The sequence below is a fragment of the Podarcis vaucheri genome, assembly GCF_965113315.1.
Source record: "Podarcis vaucheri genome assembly, chromosome: Z".
Classification (NCBI taxonomy): domain Eukaryota; kingdom Metazoa; phylum Chordata; class Lepidosauria; order Squamata; family Lacertidae; genus Podarcis; species Podarcis vaucheri.
In genome coordinates, this window is record NC_138758.1 from 45,270,137 (window position 1) to 45,291,802 (window position 21,666).

The 21,666-nt window shown below is 43.5% G+C and overlaps 1 protein-coding gene and 1 long non-coding RNA gene across 3 annotated transcripts in view; one reads left to right on the plus strand and one right to left on the minus strand.

Annotated features, from left to right (window-relative positions):
• The window catches only part of ASTN2 (astrotactin 2), a 672,988-nt gene that overhangs the window by 334,353 nt on the left and 316,969 nt on the right, over window positions 1-21,666 (minus strand). For both annotated transcript variants that reach the window (XM_082208795.1, XM_082208796.1), the window contains exon 6: window positions 18,280-18,426. In XM_082208795.1, the coding sequence (XP_082064921.1) occupies window positions 18,280-18,426 (147 nt within the window). The remainder of the gene's footprint in view (window positions 1-18,279; window positions 18,427-21,666) is intronic.
• The window catches only part of LOC309524411, a 409,164-nt gene that overhangs the window by 193,525 nt on the left and 193,973 nt on the right, over window positions 1-21,666 (plus strand). The gene's annotated exons all lie outside the window — the stretch shown is intronic.

Sequence of the window (21,666 nt, forward strand, 5' to 3'; positions counted from 1 at the left end):
TTCTTTTGTTTCCTTTAGCTTATTTACTGTGCAAAACTATTTTCTGATATTTTATTTTAAAAAAAACCCAAAGATTTTTCTCACTTGAGGTTCTACAAGTCCAAACACTAGGTGACATGTTCCTACCATTCCAATTTAGTAGTGATTCCTGCAAGACCAGGCTTCTGCCTTCTATTTGGTTTAGCTCCTGGCCTTCAAGACTGTCTTCCAAAAGTCATGCTCAGCTATCCCATGTAATGAGATATATTACATCAAGTGTGGGACAAGTGAAGGCATGGCTGCAAAGGAACAACCAGGAAACTTTAAAATGCATTGCTTGGCAAGTATGGCTTGCATTCAGTACCTTTTAAATTTGGTGCCAAATGCAAACTCCATTGGCAATGGTTCCATTCAGGATCTCCCAGCTGGAGATTTGCAGGTCTCCCAATATTGGTGAGAGGTGATTCCATGCAATAAATTATCCTTAACAACATTGCAACCACTGCATTTTTAGATAGACTTTAGGAATATTATTTTGTCTTTATAACCTTCCAGGATGTGTTGGTGTTTTTAATGATGCTTTCATGGGTGCATTCACTCATATTATTATGGCTTTGCATGTTGTGTACTGCCTTGATATACTTCTGTGATAGTGCTGATTACAAATACAATAATAAATATGTAAAGTACGAAATTGAACCAGCTGAAGGTTCTGTATTCAAGAGCAGACCCACATTAAAGTTACTGCAATAATCAAACCTGAATGCTATCCAAAGCATTAATGTGATCTAATTTGCTCTGTACTGTGGGATTAAGCTACAGTGTAAAGAAAGGAAAGGGGGAATTTTATAGCAGTAAACTTTTTTAATTCAAAAGATAAATACATTTTTATTTCTTACATGCTAAATGGGATGACAAGCCAATGAACCAAGTCAACAAACAGGAAGCTAATCTTTTATACTGAGTGAATTACTGTGCAATTTGCAGTCTTCAGCACACAGTTGTAGCAATCATGTACTGGAGGTTGTTTAGTTCTGAGATGTAACAAGCAACTGTTTCAGAGGGATTGGTGGGGGAGGGGAGAACTTGACACTCACAGGTGTAAACACCTGAAAAAACAAACATAACACTGGGTCACCTCTAAAGGTGAAAGACAGAGAGATTGAGTTTGTCAAAACAAACAGTTTCAAGCAACACATTTAATTAACACAACCAAAGTTGTTCCAAGCCCAGCATTTCTGTCTGCAGAGATCAAGAGGAAAATTAAGGGAAAGCGGGTAATAGCTGCATCAAATTTTGAGAGCATCATGGTGGAGACAGTTGTGGAGAAAAGAGATAAACAATCTTCAGATGGAACACTTAAAGTCCATCTGCACACCAATCATGGCATGGTGTTCACGAGCTAAATGAAGTCATGGCTTATTTAGCACTTTGCTATCCTGGACACAAGATATAAAACCAATGTGGCTGGATCTTACCAGCATACCTTCCTAGTCTTTTAGGTCCAGCTTTCCACAACAGCCAATATTTATATCATTAACTGGGCTTAAGGCCTTCTCTTCACTAAGCCTGTCCATCTCCGTCAGGCAGCTAGTCAGTGACCCATTCAAATATAACTTACTGGCCAGTGATCAGCTGTTTCTACCTCATTGTTTAGCAACACCAAACCTGTGCTTTTTCACTGCTCTGTCATTAATTTAGCATTTCGTAGTCATGCATGATGCATATAAAACCTCAGGGCAATTACAGCCTCTCATTAGAGAAGGCCAGGCCACACTCCAATCACTCACAAGGGAGAAATAACGTTTTTACTACTTTTCTTTTTTTAGAAAAATAATATATGGCACAATTTGTTCTAACACCTGCCTTCAAACTCACTTAATCTCAGACACATATACCCTTCAAGTATATTTCTACATAGCAAGAGAGAGGCCTAAAATGAGGTGAGGCCCATCAACATATAAGTCAGAGTGCAAGACTATCAGGACCATGGAAAGCTCCCAGTAGGGCTTAATACATCAGGCCGAATGTGTGTTCCAACACCAGCCTAGAGGAAGCTGAAGATTTAAGTACAGTGGTACCTTGGGTTACATACACTTCAGGTTACATACGCTTCAGGTTACAGACTCCGCTAACCGAGAAATAGTACCTCGGGTTAAGAACTTTGCTTCAGGATGAGAACAGAAATTGCACGGTGGTGGCACGGCGGCAGCAGGAGGCCCCATTAGCTAAAGCGGTGCTTCAGGTTAAGAACAGTTTCAGGTTAAGAATGGGCCTCCAGAACGAATTACGTACTTAACCCGAGGTACCACTGTATTTTTGCAGTGAGAAGTAGGTGTGTGTGCAGCAAAGAAAAGGCCTTCTGGTATCCTAGAAGAAGACCGCTCAATAGTTAACAGGGTCATACAGGTGTGCTTTCCAGCACAGCCAGGATATCTCATGTGGTTCCAAAAGAGCTTGGTGTGCAGAAGGGTCCTCTCAGGCTACAGCTGGTCAATGGTGCATCCTCAAAAACATAGAAAACAGAGGCCTCATTCTCTCATCTACCATGGAAGTCTCAGGACAACCAATGTGTTGCCCTCCAGGTTGGGATTGAATTGTTAATAGTCCCAGACAGTATGGCCAGGAGTCTGGAATAATGAACGATGGGGTGCAGCATCTGAAGCTTACTGACTGCATTCCTGTGGTATTCAAGAACCCAGACTTATCTGTCCTCAAGATCTCTGAGGGAGTGGGGGAGTCAAGGTCTTGGGTGACAAAGCTCATAAGGAAGACAGCAGCAACTTGCTACCCATGCTTGTACAGCTTCTTATTACAATGCTCAGCAAAGGCAGGCTCTTATATTTAAGTTTATCAGATCTGCCCCCCCCCAAAAAAAGCACTGGTTGGTTTCTTGGAAAACTCCCCTTCCTGAAAAAAAAAGTGTTTTATTTCCCTCACTCTAATTTGCTTTTTTTTTTTAAAAAAAAAAAAAATGAACTAAGCCAAATTTATTGCAAACCAGAATAACATGTATGCATTTGTGTTCTGTTGGAAAACTAGTTGGGTGGGACTCCCTGGTCCTGAATGGGGTAACTGTGCCCCTGAAGGTGTGCAGCCTGGGAGTCAGTTTGGACTCACAGCTGTCCATAGAGGCACAGGTCTGTCCTGGGCAGCTGTCTACCAGCTCCATCTGGTATGCCAGCAGAAACCCTACCTGCATGCAGACTGTCTCGCCAGAGTTGTGCATATCTCCCACTTAGACTACTGCAATGTGCTCTATGTGGGTCTACCTTTGAAGGTGACCTGGAAACTACAACTAATCCAGAATGTGGCAGCTGAACTGGTGACTAACTAGCTGGTGACTCTTAAATGGCCGCTGGGACCATATAACACCGGTCCAAATAATCTTCACTGGCTCCCAGTACACTTCTGAGCACAATTCAAAGTGTTGGTATTGACCTAAGTCCTGAATGGCCTCGGCCCAGTATACCAGAAGGAACGTCTCCACCCCCATCGTTCAGCCTGGACACTGAGGTCCTCCTCCAAGGGTCTTCTGCTGGTTCCTTCACTGTGAGAAGTGAAGTTACAGGAAACCAGGCAGAGGGCCTTCTTGGTAGTGGCCCCTCCCTGTGGAACACCCTCCCTTCAGATGTCAAGGAGATAAAGAATCACACCACTTTTAGACTTTGTATATAGAAGGCAACTTTGTTAATTTCTGTATCCTCTCTTTTGCACTCTGTTATACCCTTAGCCCCTTTTAAAAATGAAAAACCCCAAGTCTGCACTGCCTGCATATTGACATATATTGAGGATATTATCAGGGAACTCTCACTCTTTGAATCAGGGTAGGTGGCAGCCAGGGAGAATGCTTTCTTGGTGGTGGGGCCCCACCTCTGGAATCTAGCTGGTGCCTCCTTCACTGTAATTCTAGCACCAGGCAAGCTCATTTCTGTTTTGCATGACTTTTTAAAGACTTAAGGAAAGGAGCCTACTGCAGTGGTACAGCATCTGCTTTGCATGCAAAAAGATCCCAGGTTTGATGCCTGGTATCTCCTGCTAGACTGTGAATGTCCTCTACCTGAACTCAGGAGAGTCACGGCCAGTCAGTGATAAGAACACTGATGGACCAACCGTCAGACCATATCCCTAAAAGCTTCTGAAACTCTTAAGCCCTTAATAGCCAGTTATTAATTTTCTATCCTTTACTGTTTTGTCATTTTCAATGTGCTACTATCACTTTATTTATGGATTTGGGTATTAAGCTGATTGCCACTGAAAGTGGGGAGGTATACATTTTAGAAACCAACAAAAACTTGATGAGACAACACAATTCTAACATTACTACAGGGTTCTGAGAAATATCCACTAACCTTTTACAAAGTGCATTAATATTCCAGTCCTCCCATAGCAGGACAGAATAGTGCTGATCATTTTATATTTAGCATAACTTTCCCCATCCTGGCTGATAATAATGGGAGCTGTAGCCCAACAACACCTGGTTGTAGGCCAGAGAAAGCTGCTCTAGAACAATGCTTTGATCCAGGTGTAATAGGCTTTGCAGGCATGTGCCTAAAGTGCCTTTCTTGGGATGTATTTGCCATCTCTGCCACTGCAGATGTCCATCAGCACACCTTCCCTATCCACAGTTCTGGCCTTGATGAGGGAGCCCGTTGTGGGGGTGTCTGGTTGAATCACTTCCAAAAAATGTGCCTGGGGTCACGGCCCTACGCAGTCTCACCCACGCTACACCACTGGCTGCACACCCTCCTATCAGCCTCTTTCACTAACAAATTCAGCAATGCTCTTCTAGCATCTATAACATGTAGGAGGGTTGTAAAAACAGTGGCCTTGCTTTAATTGGCATCGTATTTCAAGCTGCTGTTCTGCAAGGACAAACTCCCAGCCCAGCCCACTGGTGTCCTTTGCTCCAGCCCACAGCTCTCAGACACTTGCTTACTGCAATGAAACAGAAGCTTATTGCCAAGTTTAACTGAGACATATGTAATAAATTCATGGAGGATTAATCATTTGGACTGAGCAGGAGTTCTCTCTCAACCTTATATCCATCCGCCCTGCATCTCCAATTCCAACCGTTAGCCTTATATTTCTGTTTAACAACCATGTTAGAAGATCTGCAGCCACCCCAGTGTTATTATATAATGCAGTATATTATGAGAAATGAAGGACACTTTTATCATTACTCAAAACTTTAGAAATCACAGGAGACTGAGAATCTGATTGCTTCCTAGTCTGGGAGGGCAGGGGGGTCTGCTTGCCACCAAGAAAGCTCAGGCTATGCACCCAGCGCACTAATGGCACACCGAAGGAGTGTAAGGTCAATACATTTCCCTCTTTATTACAGCACCTGCTGTGAGTCCTGTGGGACCTGCCCCCTGCCTTCTATTGTGTGGGACCCTGGAAGTTAACTGCAGCCTTGGAAGTTGAGACAGCCAGACAAACCTTATTTTGGGGTTTGGTGTTATGTCCCCAATTGTTCAGACTGATTTAATTTGCTTTTAATTGTTTAACTGTTTTAAACTTATTTTGTAAAGGCTCTTTGTAGGATGTGCTTGGAAAGGGGGAGAGCAGGGGGTGCCCCAATTACAGTGGTTCAAGGTTGGAGAGTTGGGGCAGGCTGGGTAAGGGGTACATGACACAGGCAGTTAAGTGTCTGTTGTGTGGCAGCCCCTCCTCCAAGTTGGGAAACTGTGGTTGTCATATCAGGCAGCCCTTGGGTCTGCAGCTGCTCTTGAAGAATACCAGGTTGGCTTGTAGAAAGACCTCCCTCACCTATGATCCGATTATGGATGAGGAGGCTGATCTGGCATGTATCACTGAGACCTGGGTGGGTGAACAGGGTGGAGTTGGTCTCACCCACCTGTGTCCACCTGGGTACTCAGTGCAGCATCAGGCCAGACTCAAGGCTCGGGGAGGGGGAGTTGCTGTGATCTATAGAGTCTCTCTCTCTCTCTCTCTCTCTCTCTCTCTCTCTCTCTCTCTCTCTCCCTCTCTCTCCCCCTCAGTCAGAGGAGAATCTAGAGTGTGTGTTCCTGACATTGATCAATCGGGACAGATTAAGGATTCTGCTGGTTTACCACTGTCTTGCTGCCCAGCAGTCTCCCTGACAGAGCTGATCTTGGAGGCAATGTTGAGGACTCCCAGACTGCTGTTTCTGGGGGACTTCAGCATCAATGCTGAGGTAGCTGGCTCTGGGGTGGCTCAGGACTTCATGGCTAATAAAAACCAGCAGGAAGGGAACAACTGACTGGCCCAGGGAGGTGGTTAATACCTCTTCACAACACATGGTGATGCATACCTGTTTGAAGGAGGCAGAGGTAACACCACTCCTTAAAAAACCTTCCCTGGACTCAGAAAATCTAACCAACTAATGGCCAGCTTCTAATCTCCCTTTCCTGAGCAAGGTTCTGGAGTGGGTTTTCATGGGCCAGACCAGGCACTCTTGGAAGAAACTGATTTTCTAGACCCATTTCAATCAGGGTTTGGCACAGAAAGTGCTTTGGTCATCCTGTATGATGACCTCTGTTGGGAGAGAGACAGGTAATGTGTCCCTGTTAATGCTCCTCGACCTCTCAGCAGCTTTCGATAACATTGACTATGGTGTCTTTCTGAAGCGGCTGCCCGAGTTAGGGGTGGGTAGCACCACTTTATGGTGGTTCCAGGCCTACTTAGATGAACATTTCCTGAGAATGATACTTGGGGAGTGCTCTTCGGCCCCATGGAGCCTTCAATCTGGGGTTCCAAGGGTTCAACCCTATACCCTATGCTGTTCAACATTACATGAAACAGCTGAGTGGGGTTAGCAGGAGGTTTGGCGTATGTTGTCAGCAAAATACTGATGAGCCTCAGCTCTATTTCTCCTTATTATCTGCAGGTGAGGCAGTGGAAGTGCTGGACCAGTGTCTTGCCTCGATAATGGACTGAGTGAGAACCAACAAACTGAAGCTCAATCCAGATAAGACTGAGGCACTGTTAGTGGGTGGTTCCCTAGACCTGATGCCTGTTCTTGATGGGGTTGTACTTCCTTTAAAGGAGGGGGTACGTAGCGTGGGAGTACTCCTGGATCCTTTGCTGTCACTCGAAGCTCAGGTGGCCTCAGTGGCCCGGAGTGCCTTCCATCAGCTGTAGCTGGTGGCCCAGCTGCACCCCTACTTGGACAGGGATAGCCTAACTACTGTTGTCTATGCTCTGGTAACCTCAAGGTTGGATTACTGCAATGTGTCATACCTAGGGCTGCCTCTGAAGACAGTTCAGAAACTTCAGCTGATGAAGAAATCAGTGGCCAGGTTGCTCACTGGAGTAAGACGATTTGAATCTATTACACCAAATCTGGTCCAACTGCACTGGCTACCAATTAGTTTCTGGGCCCAATTGAAAGTGCTGGTTTTGACCTGTAAAGCCTTAAATGGTTCAGGACTGCAATATCGCAAGGGCCGCCTCTTTCCATATGAACCTACCCGAACCCTGAAATCATCTTCTGAGGCCATTCTTCGTGTGCCACTTGTGCAGGAGGTTGAGAGGGTGGCAACATGAGAATGAGCCTTTTCTGCAATGGCTCCCCATTTGTGGAATGCTGTCCCGAGGGAAGTTCACCTAGCACATTCATTATAACCTTAGGTGCCCAGCAAAAACATTCCTCTTTAACCAGGCTTTTGACATCCAATGCCCTTTTAAAATGTGTTGTGGCCGGGGGGTGGGTTATTTTTGTTTTTATTATGCATTTGTGTTTTTATATTGTGAATTTATGTTGTAACCACCCTGGAATCTGCAGGTATAGGGCAGTATACAAATTTTAACAACAACAACCAAGCTTTGACTAGCCACACAATCTAGCAAGGCTCTCTCCAGCCACCTCCTGCAGTTTCTCCAAATTTCTGCACTCATTAATGGATTGTGCTTTTCTCATTTCAAATGGTTTTTATTTACGGCATTTTGCCAAGCATTAAAAATGCATTCTATATGTTCTTCTGACATTTAACAAATGTAGTCTAACTCTTCTGCTCAAATATTTTATTTTACTTTGTTTACTGTGTATATCAAAATTCCTCTATGAATATGATAATAAAGAAGGAGGAGGAGGAGGCAGAAATTTTCTAGCAGCCACAGTTAGACGAAAATTTGGCGCTGCACAGGATATACCCTCAAATGTTTCAAGATCATCTTCTGTGCATCTGCTTATCTATTTCTAGTAAGCATGCATTTTCCTCCTCCCACCCCCTGAACCCCCAAAAAACTATTAGGTGGAAGGCTAAAAACTAGAGGACCTAAAATACTTTTTAAAAATAATGTATTTTGCAGAACAGGCTACCTTTTTACTTTCCTCCTATGATCCTCCTCATTTCAAGATACCTTCTACTCATGCCTTGCTTTCCCCTTATCCATGGAAGTTATTCTCTAATTCAATGACATGGTGTCACTGGTGTCAAGCCAAAACACAGAAACTGCAATCTTCTATGCCAATAATTAAAAGAGAGGTCAGCTGCCTGTTCCAGGAAATCTTGGTTTGCCCTAATGCCACATCCAGCAGGAATGGGACCATCTGTCCCTGACATGTTGATGGAGCAGCTGCACAAACCCAGAGATGGTTCAAAGAGTAGAAAGAGGACACAAAAACCAACAAACAAATTAACAGAACTAAGGAAATATGAGCACAGAATGAGTCCTCACAGCTGCCCCCAATCAAATAGCTTCCCCCATATTTTGCTTCTGGAGCTGGCACTCGTTTCCATTTAACTGTAACCTTATGCAGTTCCCAATATTTTGTGCCAACATTGCTTCTTTCCCACTCTTTAATGTGAAAGAGGAAAGGTCCTTCCCGGTCACATCATTCTGGCCTGTGATCAGGGATTTTGTGTAGCTTCAAGTCTTTTGGGTTACTAAGACACACATGATGTCTCAGATGTCATGCTACTTCCATGGCTTGTCTGTAATAAGTAGGTCACGTTCTTCATCAGAGATTGATGCATCATCCAAAATACACAAGCATGGCACATAGGTCCCAAGAGGTTTTGTGTGCATGATAATGCTTCCAAGGGGCCCAGAATAGATAGGAACATCTCTCTCACTAGGCATCTTTAGTTCTGATCAAAGTTCCACGGGTTCATCTTCTAAACATTTGTGAGACATTAACAATTCCCTAACAGATGTGAGCCACAAAATAGAACTTCAATAAGTCATACATTGTGTGTCTGTAAATCTCACACTGCAGTGGAGTTTCAAGTTCTTTGGGGAACCTATTATGCAACACACACTGTAAAAATTGGGTGGAATGTGGCCCTAAAGATTGGAAACTGTAAGTAGTAATTTTATCTATTTAATGGAATGGCATCTTAAACATAAAAGACAAAATCAGGCAAGAACAGGCTTTTCACGTCACCATGGTGGCATTCAAACATCATAGTAAGTTATAACTTATTATGAATGGAAATGAGCTTAGACTCCCACCTGGGCTTGTATACTCCCTCTCCTCCAACATGGCCATGTGGAGAAGTTCAAAAGGTTTTGCTTTCAATTTTGGTTAACTGAAAGGGTTTGCATGTAACTGAGGTTAATATTAGCTACGGTTTGCTGAAACAAGCCAGCTTCATAAATCATAGTTTGAAGTTGATTTGTTTCAAACAGACATAGTCAAGATTGAACTCTGTTGCTTGCTTGTTTACTTGGTTGGTTGGTTGATGGGGGTAATGAATAAAATAAAATGCTTCATGCAACACTGCTATTCTCTATGTAAGACTAAAAAAAGATAATGAAAGGGGGGGGCAAATGGTGAAATTTACATAGGGTGTGTGTCCCCTGTGCTAGTAGTATAATAATAGGTATAAATCTCTCCCCCTCCAGCCCTCAGTCTTACCATCCTCTAAATACTACAATGTGATCCCTCTTAGAATGGGAGAAAAGAAGCTGAAATAAAATGAAATCCAACATGTCCCCATAATATTGCAATAAAAAATGGAATCACTTATAACCCAGTCCCTTTGGGAAAAAGGCAGCTGAGCAAATTATGCAAGTATTCAGAACACTTGCACAGGCCTGCCAATGAAATACCAGTAAAACAGATTAATATCCTTGGAAATGGGGAAGAAATGGGCTGTTTTCCAATTCAGACATAATGACTTTTCTAAAGAGAAAGAAGAGAGGGGGCCCGGTGGAACAGCTAGCTGTAGAATGAGAATGGCATCTATAATGACACTGTAAAACATTGTTTGAAATGTGTGTATGTGTGTGTGTGAGAGAGAGTAGGGGACTTTCAATGGGAAGCAGCATCCTTAGCTGCCAAGGTGAGGCTGGAAGTATCAGCAGCTGTCTCCTATTCTGAAATGTTGCACTTTCTTGCCAGGGCGCTGTAAGGTGTTTTCTCCCGGTGCCCTCTTCATCCTAGCTCAAGCTGAGCCAGACTGCAGTGCAATATTGGGGACAGCACTTTGTCGCTCACGAAAGCCTTGTCAAAGTTGTATGCATGAACTCTTGCTGTGTTTCAGCTGGGTTGAGTTTATGCAAACTCCTTTAGAGCCTCTCTCCTTGACAAACAGAGGCACTGAGAGCTGTTTCTTTAACAGCTTCAAATCATTCTGACAGCAAACTACAGAAAACCATTTAGGGATACCATTGGGGCTAGAAGTTTTTAATAACACCCAATGAAGTGTTATTAGTTTAACTTCTTTCCCAGCACTGAATACATTAATTTAGCTTCTTAAAAAGAATTAAACAATTTGGGGCTTGAAAAATGGAGAGTAGTTTTCTCCATACTGATTGGAAATGTATTCTCTTGGGGCTTAGAAAGCAATGGGAGAGGTCAGCGGGAAAACTCCTAAATTATGTTCTCCTGGCAACATGCAGTGCATAAAAGTGGCTCAGTCCTTGGCATCTGGGATAGAAGAGACTCTATGCCTGAAATTCTGAAAAGCCACAGCCAGTGAGTGTAGACAATACAGTTGGCTTATGCTTGGTTCCAGCTGCTGTTGGAAAGGTTGGGACATATTTAAGGAGTGTATAAAACCCATCTGGATATTGGATGATTTGTATGAACACCAACAACTGGGAAACACTGGCCTGCGAGCGCTCCAGTTGGAGAACAGCCTTTACCAAAGGTGTCATGGACTTTGAAGACACTCGAACTCAGAACACAAGGGAGAAACGTGCTAAGAGGAAGGCACGCCTGGCAAATCCACACCGTGATCAACTCCTGCCCAGGAACCATTGTCCCCACTGTGGAAAGATGTGTGGGTCCAGAATTGGCCTCCACAGTCACTTATGAACTCATTGTTAAAACCATGTTTATGGAAGACAATCTTACTTGGCTACGAGTGATCATCAAAGAAGAAGAAGAATGTTTGTGCCAGTTTTTGAGAGAGAAATGCTATCACTGGGATCCATTGTGGAAACCAGGACCAAAGAGTCCACTCTAGTTGTCTTTCCCTTACTTACTTACTTCCCTCCCCCCACCTAGGATAACTACCAGCATCATAATGCTGATATACAATTATAAGGTGCAACCACATCTGGAGTACAGTGTACAGTTCTCATAACCTCACCTCGAAAAAGATAGTGTAGGGTTGGAAAAGGTTCAGTAAAGGACAACCAAAATGATCAAGGGGGTGGATTTACTCCTCTATGAAGAAAGGCTGCCGTGGTTGGGACATTTTAGTTTAGAAAAAAAAGGCAAGGGGTGACAAGAAAGAAGATTATAAAATTATGCATGGCCTGGAAAAAATTGGATAGAGAAAGGTTTGTCTCCCTGTCTCATAGCACTAGAACTTGTAGGTATCCAGGGAAGCTGAAGGTTGGAAGATTTAGGGCAGATACTTCTTCATGCAACACTCAGCCAAACTATGGCACTCGCTCTTCCAGGAGGCAGTGATGCCACCAACTTGGATGGCTTTAAAAGAGGGTTAGGCAAATTCATGGAGGAGAGGGCTATCAATGGCAACTAGGCATGATGGATATGCTCTACCTCCACAGTTGGAGGCAGCAGTACTTACAAATACCAGCTGCTAGAAAACCACAGGAAGGGAAAGTGCTCTTGTGCTCATGTTCTGCTTGCTGGTTTCCCATAGACATCTGGTTGACTACTGTGAGTGTAGGATGATGGAGTAGATTAGTCAAGGTCTGATCCAGCATGCTATACTCCCCTGCTTAGCACCTGAGGGCCCCAGTCCTGCCACCCAACACCTGGCCTAGGGCGGGGCCTGATGGGCTCTATAAAGGACTGATGCCACTGCCGCTGCTGGGCAGAGAGGGCTCTGTTTTGTTTTGTTTTTGTTTAAATTGCTGTTATTTTTTACCTATGTCATTTTAAACTGTGATACTAACGCTGTATTCTTAGTTTTAGATTTTGATTTATGTGGAAATTGTTTCCCATTTGGTTGTGTGTGTTTTTTGATGTGGTTTATTTATTGTTTATTACTTTTGTAATTATGTAAATCTTGTTATGCTGTAAGCCACCTTAAGCATTGTTTTTTTAACTGTGGAAAGGCGGCATACAAATAAAAAATGAAGATGATGATGATGATGATGATGGGCTAACAGGAGCTGGAGTCTAGCAACATTGGAGAGGGTAGGGTTCCCTACTCCTGCACTAGGAACAAGTGGCTATGAGGAACAGCCCCAAAGCCTTTTACCGACTTCTGAGCCCTGGAAGCAAACACACCAGCAGCAGTGCCAGATGGGCTCTGCTAGAGTGTTTGCACGACACCCTCTCCACCTCACCCATCCTGGTAAGCAACAGTGACCCACCACTCAGAAACGAGCATAGTGCCTCCATGCTCCTGCTCTGTTCTGAGTTTCTGTGCAAAACATTTGATCCAAAAGAGAAGGATGCTGTTTAATTTGCCCTTGTGGTAAGAAGAAAAAAAGGTGAAGGTTAGAAGTGGCTGAGTGAAGGGTCCCAGCAGAAGGAGAAAATGTAATTTGCCCTTAGTAGTTGAACTTGGTGCTCACTGCACGTTGGGCTAATAAGGTCAGCTAAATTCAAGAAACATTGAACCTTGGGGGTGGGGAGAGCAATAGAAAGTGGGAATGGCTCCCAACTAATGCATCAGCATCTCATTCTTTTCCCCATCAGAAATTAGCAAGTTCACAATCTGAGAACCAGAAAAAGCAGCAGAGATGAGCAGCTTCTAAGTGAAGGTATGAGGATTTTATCAGTCATAACATTAAAAATAGAAACAGTACTGTGAGGGTGTCTCACACCACCAATCGAAGTTTTGCTACACGCCATCAAAACCTGAAGCCAGAAGACAAAGGTTTTGAGTAGCAGAGGTCACTTGTATAATTGTAAAACTACCTAGCTAACAGCACTGGAGTGCCTAGGAGTGTCTTTTGCCAGGTACAGCTGGTACCCCAGCTGTTCTTCGACTGAGAATAGCCTGGCCACAATTACTCATGCAGTGGCAACCTCAAGACTGCATTACTGCAACACACTCTGTGTGGGACTAACATTCAGATTGGTTTGGTAGCTCCAGTTGGTGCAAAATGCTGTGGCTATATCATTGGTGCAGACAGACGACTGCTAGCACACAGCACCAGTGCTTAAAGGCTTGCACTGGCTGTCCATGTGTTACTGGGCTAAGTTCAAGGTTTACTGAATTAATTTGCAAGACCCTTTACAACTTGGGTCCAGGATCCCATAAGGACTGCCTGATCCCCGATATCCCTGCCTGATGATTAAGGGCTTCAGGGGAGTCACATCCACCAGCTGCTATGTGTTCAGTACAGTGGAGCCAGTTCTGCTTTAGGTGAAGGGTGGGGGAGGTGACCCTTTCCTCCTTTCTGGAAATTCCCCTGTTAGCCCCAACAGCACTATCTGGCTGCTTGGAGCACTGGATAAGAACAGTTGCCATAACAGGCTGTTAAAATACACTGAAACATTTCCTTACAAATCAGCACATACCTTCTAATAATGCCAAATAGATAGTATCTATGCAGGAGGTGTAGAAGGGAAGTAAAATAAAATAAAATGTACCAGCCCTTCCCATGCAAAGATCTATATTATGCTCCAGGCAGAACTGTCTATCCCCACCCACTCCCAATTCTCCTTTCATGGCATTCCTGCCCACACTGTAGCATTTCGGATGACACTAGGATGCTGAAATAGACTGGCTTCCTGAGCCCTGAAGGCAAATACCATTTTCTCCGCAATTCAGATATGATGAGGCACTAGCAGCAAAAAAACTGGGTGCCTCAGGGCTGATTCACACACTGCATTGCTCTCCCGGTCCCCTCCATTGAGTAATTCCTGTGAGTGATGAGTTCAGTGAAAAAGTCCAGCCTAGCAAACTTCCAGCCTGGAAACAGAAACTCCAAGGTCAGCCCAATGAAGGATGGTGAATAGTGCTACATTTGGACATTGAAGAACAAAGGTGATGTGTGTAGCAAGTTGCTGATTTTCTGCCTATAATTCAATGGCAAAATGCATGTCTTAAATGCAGAATGCCTCTGGTTCAAACTCCAGTTTAGAAAGGGTCCAGTAGCAGGGGTTGGGAAAAGATCAGTGGTGGTTGGTGCCCATTAGGAATGGTAGGGCAGAAGGCAGAGAGGTCAGAGCCAATGACAGGCAGAGCCAACTTATACTTTTGGCCCCATCCTCTTCTCTGCAGAGGTCTACAATGGCAATACTGAGATTAAGGAGGAGGGTGCTCATGGGCAGCCCCAAAGATTGGTTTGGTTTAAATAAGAAGAAAGACAGGGGCACAGAAAGCTGCCTTACACCAAGTCACAGCACCAGTTCATCTCGCTCAGTTTTCCTGGGTTTCAAACAGGAAGCACTTTCCATAGATTGGGGGTGATGGTGGCTGAGGGCAGATTGAGACTGGTGGGGCAATGCCCCACTAGCCTGAATGGCCCAGCCTCCTCTACTGGGAAAGATTTCTGCCTGAGACCTTGGAGCCCTGCTGCTAATCACAATACTGGTCAAGTGGACAATAGCCTGACCTCTATGAGGCAACTTCCCATATTCCTGGCAGGGTTGACATGAGATTAAAAAGCAAGGGATGAATCACAAAACACTTTAGGAGTTGAAAAACTGTTGAAAATATTTGTTAACAGGTCCTATTGTTGGTGCTGTCAAAGGTTGCTTCCCAGACTCACGGCAGGGTCCTGACTTGTGGAACGCTTTCATGGTGACGTCTCCCTCCCTCCTTCATCATTAATGCTCAGGAAGGATTTTAAAACATTCCTGTTCCCCCAGGCATTTGATGTATGAGATAACTATCCCTGGAAATTATAAGTTGTGAGGGTATGTAATTGCTTTTATTTGTTTTAGGTAATTCTAATTGTTTTTAGATGTTTTTAATCACTTTTATTATTATGGGGTTTTTTTAATTGTATTGTGTTAACATTCTGGGGTTTGCTGCCCTTGGCTCATTAGGGAGGAAGGGTGGAGTAAAAAATTCATAAAGAATACTACTATCAGGAAGAGATAAACAAAACAGCGCAGCACTCTCTCAAAAGAGAGAGAGAATGAGTTTTGAAATCTGTGTTGTATTGTGGTCAGAGTGATGGGCTTAGAAAATGGAGACGGGTTCAAAATCCTACTGGGCTTGCCAGCTTACTAGGTGTTCTCTCAGCCTAATTCAGGCGTTTTCAACATTTTTGAGTCCTCAGGTACCTTGACAAACCACAGCTCTCCTGTGGCAAACCACTTACACTAGGGTTCCATTACAGGACACATGTAAGCGGGGATTTCCCTGTCCCCTCCCCATTCTGCCCTGCTCCTTTTTGGCACACGTGTAAGTGGCAGCACATGTGTCAATGGCAACCCATGAAATGCCACTGCTCTGCAGGGCTGAGCTGACGTATTCCACATGGCAGCTCCAGCCTGCCTTTCCCGAAATTTGTGCACACATGCTGGGGGTAGGGGTTGGAGAGGGCAACTAAGATCAAAAGCAGAAATATTTTGCTGTTGTGGGGAGGGAAAGCAAGAAATGCACAGCACAGGACACACATGCAGACATGGTGCTTTCTTGCAACATTATCCCTGTTCTAGGAAATCTACGTGACTGTTAAGGAGGAGGAGTGTTGCCGGTTGGGGGGGTGAGGTAGAGAAGAGGGGGGGAGCAATGCTGGGGGTAGAAGGAGCGAAAAACACTGTAGATACTCCTCACTTTCAGGGTTATTTTTAAATCCTTCCTTATAGAGCACACACACATCCAGGCAAACACACCATCAAGTTAGTTTGCTATTTTCTTGCATTTCTCAATAACCCTGTGTAAAACTAAGGAACTGTTAGTTACTGAAGCTGGGGAGGATTTTTGTTTGTTTGTTGTTGTTGAATGGGGGGGAAGAGAGATTTAAAGAAAATAATCAGTCATGCAAAAGCATTTCCCCACTTTTTTGCCAATGTTTTATTTCAGGAAGATAATTGGCTGCAAGTTAAAGCTGGTTTCCTTGGATGTTCTTCAGCAAGAAAGAGAGAGATATAATGTAGGAAGATATGGGATGCAATTTAATGAAAGCACGGGCCCTGGGGCTACCCTGAACATTCCTCAGGACACTCCAGGGTGCCATGGAAGACTGGTTGAAAACCAATGGCCTAATTAAGAGGACTCTGGGAGAATGAGATGGGACCAGGGGAATGGGTGGAGACCATTAAGAATCTGCGCTGGAAGTGACTTCAAAGGTTATCTAGCTCAACCCTCTGAAATGCTGGGATCTTTTGCCCAATGTGGAGCTCAAACCCAAATAAGATAAAGAGCCTCTTGCTCTACCAACTGCACTGTCCTAGTATCCCTAAAGAGAAGGGCAATATAAAAATATCACAAATACTGTACTTTTCCATCTATAAGACTAGGTTTTTTCCTGTAAAAAGCATGCTAAAAAAATGGGAGTCGTCTTATAGACGGGTAGTGCATAGGGTGGACATTTGATTGGTTGCTGCTGCAGCTGTCAGCAACTATTGTGCATGTTACAGTGGTGCCCCGCAAGACGAATGCCTCGCAAGACGGAAAACCCGCTAGACGAAAGGGTTTTCCGTTTTGGAGGTGCTTCGCAAAACAAATTTCCTATAGGCTTGCTTCGCAAGACGAAAATGTCTTGCGAGTCCCTGCGGGGTCTTTTTCCTCCCCCCCTTTCCCCAAGCCGCTAAGCCGCTTAACAGCTGATCCGCTAAGCCGCTTATCAGCTGATCCACTAAGCCGCTTAACAGCTGATCTGCTAAGCCGCTAAGCCGCTTATCAGCTGATCCACTAAGCCCGCTAAGCCGCTAATAGCGCTAATCCGCTAATTCGCTAATGGGCCTGCTTCGCAAGACGAAGAAACCGCAAGACGAAGAGACTCGCGGAACAGATTCTTTTCATCTTGCGAGGCACCACTGTATTGGTTGCTGCGTCAATGGTTGGTGTTGATTGGCTGACACTGCAGCAATTGTGTGGGCGATTGGCAGATTCTGCCAGTGAGGGGACAGACAAAAGGTGGATTTAGCGATGCGTGCAGTTGAGTGATTTTCGGCAAGCCCCCCTAAAAAAAAGCTGAACAACCCAGGGTAATCCCCCCCCAAAAAAAGCTCAACAACTGGCAATCTTCCCCCCATTTTCTTAAATTTGAGCCCCCCAAAATAGGGGGTGTCTTACACACAGAAAAGTATGGTAAATACAGGAACTTGGACTTGCTAAACAGCACAAGTGTAAAATTTAATTGTGCTGCCATTTAACAAAGCACTAAAATGAAGCAGAGACTTCTTCGAGGTTGGAAGGATAAACATCCACCATCCATTACTCATGGCCTGAAGATCTTGCTGCCCCTTTCTATATTTGAATGTATATATTATAATCACCAGTAGGTATCTACTTGAGTGCATGCCAGCATATATTAGTGTATATTTATTTTTAAATTGGGAATGATGGATAATTCTTATTGTTAATGTGAGCTCATGATTATTTATCTCATATTTACCATAAAAACTATATTTACATGAGGAAGGACATAAAAAACGATTAAAGAAATCCTTATATGTTACTGGGGGTGGGGGAATATAAATGGAATAATTTATACTATATTTTCATTGCTTGTTTTGTTATAAGTGTGTATCTGCAATTATAGATAACATATTCCTAATCAAATATGTACATTACACACAATTAAATTTAAGCAGCAATAACAAGTTGAGAAAAAGTCCTTTTATGAAAAACTGCACACTCTTGTTTTCTGCCACCCTAACAATCAGAGACAAGATGCTGAGCTAGATCAATTTAAAATAAAGATCCCAAACCCCTCTGCCCCAGATGGCCTATGACATCTTTAGGAAGCTTGGGGTGTGAGAGAAGGGCTCTGCAATTATCATCACAGCAGGGAGGCTGGTGCTCTTACCATCAGCAATGAAGTGCTCAGGAACGTGGAGTGTCACCTTGACAGTCAGTGGGCAGGACAGCTGAGTACCACACACCATGGCCAGGATGCAGGAGCTCACGGCAATTAAGGTAAGTGCTGTCTTGTTCACAGGGCTCTTCAGGGAACCTGGGAAGTAAAAGAAAAACTCAGTTACAATGTGAAGAGAAAGATCAGAGCCCATTCTCATCTCAATCACCATACTGAGGCATGATAAAGAAAGTTTTAGATTTGAGCCTTCAGACTACTTCTGACCAGAATTTTCATCACCAAGGTAGTAATGGCATTTTCAGTACCTTCTTGGGTAGCACCCCAACAATGGAGAGCATAAGTAATTGAGTAATAGGCACAAAAAGCATTTTTGTGGTTGGGAGGGCTGGAATCCCAATACATTTTAAGCTAGAATAAGGTCTCCATCTTAGGATATTTAGTTCAAGAGAAACTCCTGTTCAAAAGCATGGTTATACATGTTCCTGTGAAAGAAGCCACACAGCCATGCTTTTTGAAGAGAAGTTTCTATTGAACTATTCCCCCCACCCACCAGGGAAGGGCTTTAGCTTGAAACATGTTGGGATTCCCATCTCCCCACTCGCCCACCTGCCTATAAAGCACTCCATTTTGAATTGATGACTCAATCCTTTATGATACGTATCTCTGTGGTCCCTTGCTAAAAAAGGAACAATGTGTGTTTGTGGAAAACCAGACTATGCTTCTCCTTGCCATCTCTCAGGGGTTCACCTTCATTTACCTGCTACAGGTACCGTAATTGACATTTGCAGAAGGAACAACATCAAATTTGGTGCTGTGAAATTAGTCACTAAAGAAACTCCTCTGTTCGCCCTTCTTTGTGGATCTCATTTACAGAACACTTCAATCCCCCCTCCCTCAATCCCAAACATATTGGAGCAGGGGAAATGTTATTAAACTTTAATTGATAAAGGAAGATAACTAAATAAAAGACACAAAACTATTTTCCCCTTACATTTTACATAAGAAGCTGTTGTCTTCTGAGAAACATCAATAGTTATATACAGTAATTTTTTTCTAAAGAAAATTAATACACTTTTTACATAAAAGAATTTTAAAAAATAAAGTATTCTCCAATGTAGAACCATTTATAGGGAAATCAGCTGGAATTGCAGAGCACATAAAAGCTGGAACTTGGTACGAGCTACAATGGTACAGAGACAGCAAAATCCGTTTTGTTAGTCACAGAAAGCCTTTTCATCGCTCAAGGTCATTCTTGCAAAGGGCCTCTCACAGCAAGTGTGGGCTAAAATAATTTCTGACAGCATGAAGACAGGCTCTTTGCAGCCCAAGTCTGATGCTAGACCAACCCCAGCACTGGAGAGCCATGAGGGTCAGACAGTGCTTCTCTGCCTCTCTCTGTGCCCTCTCCCTGTGGACCAACAGTCTTAACATCCCGCATGCCAAAAAGCTGACACCTAAGAAATTATTCAGAGCCAGCAGAAGCTTTTGAGTCTATGCAGAGCCAAGATACGCAGCCGCTCCAAGGAATATTGTGCTGCAGTTGGGCCTCCATCAAGACCAAAACTAGTTCTCCTGCGGATCTTGTTAATAAAGCCAGTTTAATGAGGGGAAAGTGCAAGTTACAGTGCTAGCAGAAGAAAAATTGGCAACCCTACTGCACAACACAAAGGCCGTGAAACTAATTGAATGAAAGCCCGTTGCCCTTTCTGCCTTCAAGTTAAGAAGGCCAAAATGTTCTCTTTGCAAAAGAAAAAGAAACAGGGAGGGGGCTGCGGAAACAAGGAAAATGCCAACACCACATGAACATCGAATCCTCCTTTCCTGTAATAATTGGGTCAATTCTGCTATAATAACACAGTTTGAGCAAGAGCAGAGAACAGGCCACACAGATTGGAAGTTAAGGAGAAATACATGCACCAAAACTAAATAAATATTTGTTCCAGGAAGGGAAGGATTTCAAAATCGGAACTGAATTGGCAGGCAAACCTTGCACACTGATTATTATTCTCTGAAAGACTGGACAGCTCCCTACAGGCAGACTAAACAGAATTGTAGGCTCACTCATACTTCTGCTTGCCCCATGCCTAGAAAGCATGGGTCTGAGAGCTTTTTCGGCTTGACCCTTAATTTCTAGGCCTGAGCAGTTTTTCCAATGCCCTGCTCCTTTCCTAAGAAAAACCCACTCTTTAGCTCTAAATTGGAACAAATAGCAATCCATGGAAAACCCAATTGCCGTTTGCTCCGACTGAGAGCCAAAGTGCAGTTTTTCCCGGAGGAAAAGCAGCAGGACATGGGGAAGTGTGGATGAGTGCTTAGAGTTCATGCACTCAGTGAAGAACTGTCCCAGCCCAAAAAAAAGGTCCAAGATGCACTGGTTCCTTTTAAGACAGGCGAGTGCTCACATTACATAATTCTGCTGTTCCACACTAAAATATGTGTTGCATTCTACAAAGTATCTATCACAAACATAAAAGCCTTGATCTCAGCTTGATCCCAGGAGGTAAGTGGGGAAACCGCAGTAAGTGATCAAAACAGGCATAAGAAAAAATCACTTTTGAGATTCTTAAAACATATTTTTAAACCATTTTAACTAAGCCTAAACTGGTTACGATAATGACATTTTAATGACTACCTGCTCCCATATGAGCCCACTTGGCTATGGCGGTTCATCTACCAGAAGCAATGTATTTAGCATTAACTCTGGAAGTGTATACTTGATTCTGACCAAGCTAAGCCACCTAGAACAAAATGTACATCAGTATGATACACACACCCAATATCGCAGAATCACAGAACTGCAGAATTGTAGAAATGGAAGGTACTCCAAGGGTCATCTAGTCCACCCCCTAGAAATGTGACCATAAAAACTTCTTCCCACCCCAATTTAACAGCATCAAACATGGACGTGGGGAGGGAAATGCTCAATATGTTTTCCTGGACACTCGTTTTGCACCATTATCTTAGCTAGCAACTCGAACTACTGTTGCTTGTTTTCGTTAACAAGTAGGAATTGCTTAAATTGCTTTGGAATTGTAGTCGAATCTTTTACTTGAAAACTGATGCCACTACCTCTTGATTTTCAGGTCCCTGCCTTCAAAATGTTACTAGAGTTTCCGTACAACACAATATCTAGTTGTCAAACATTATTCAGTTGATTATTGAAATATGATTTAATAACACTTTCATAGTATTCTGAAAATGTTTTGCCAATGCCTGGATTAAGCATGTAGATTACAGGTGTCCCTTCAAATATTTTAACTGTTACACTTGGTTCGCTGTGATTAAAGTTAATGTCATCACATGGGGGGAGGGCTAAAGCTGAGACCTTTTGTATGTACTCTACCACTGAACTAAGTCCCTTGAATTGTTACTTGCAAT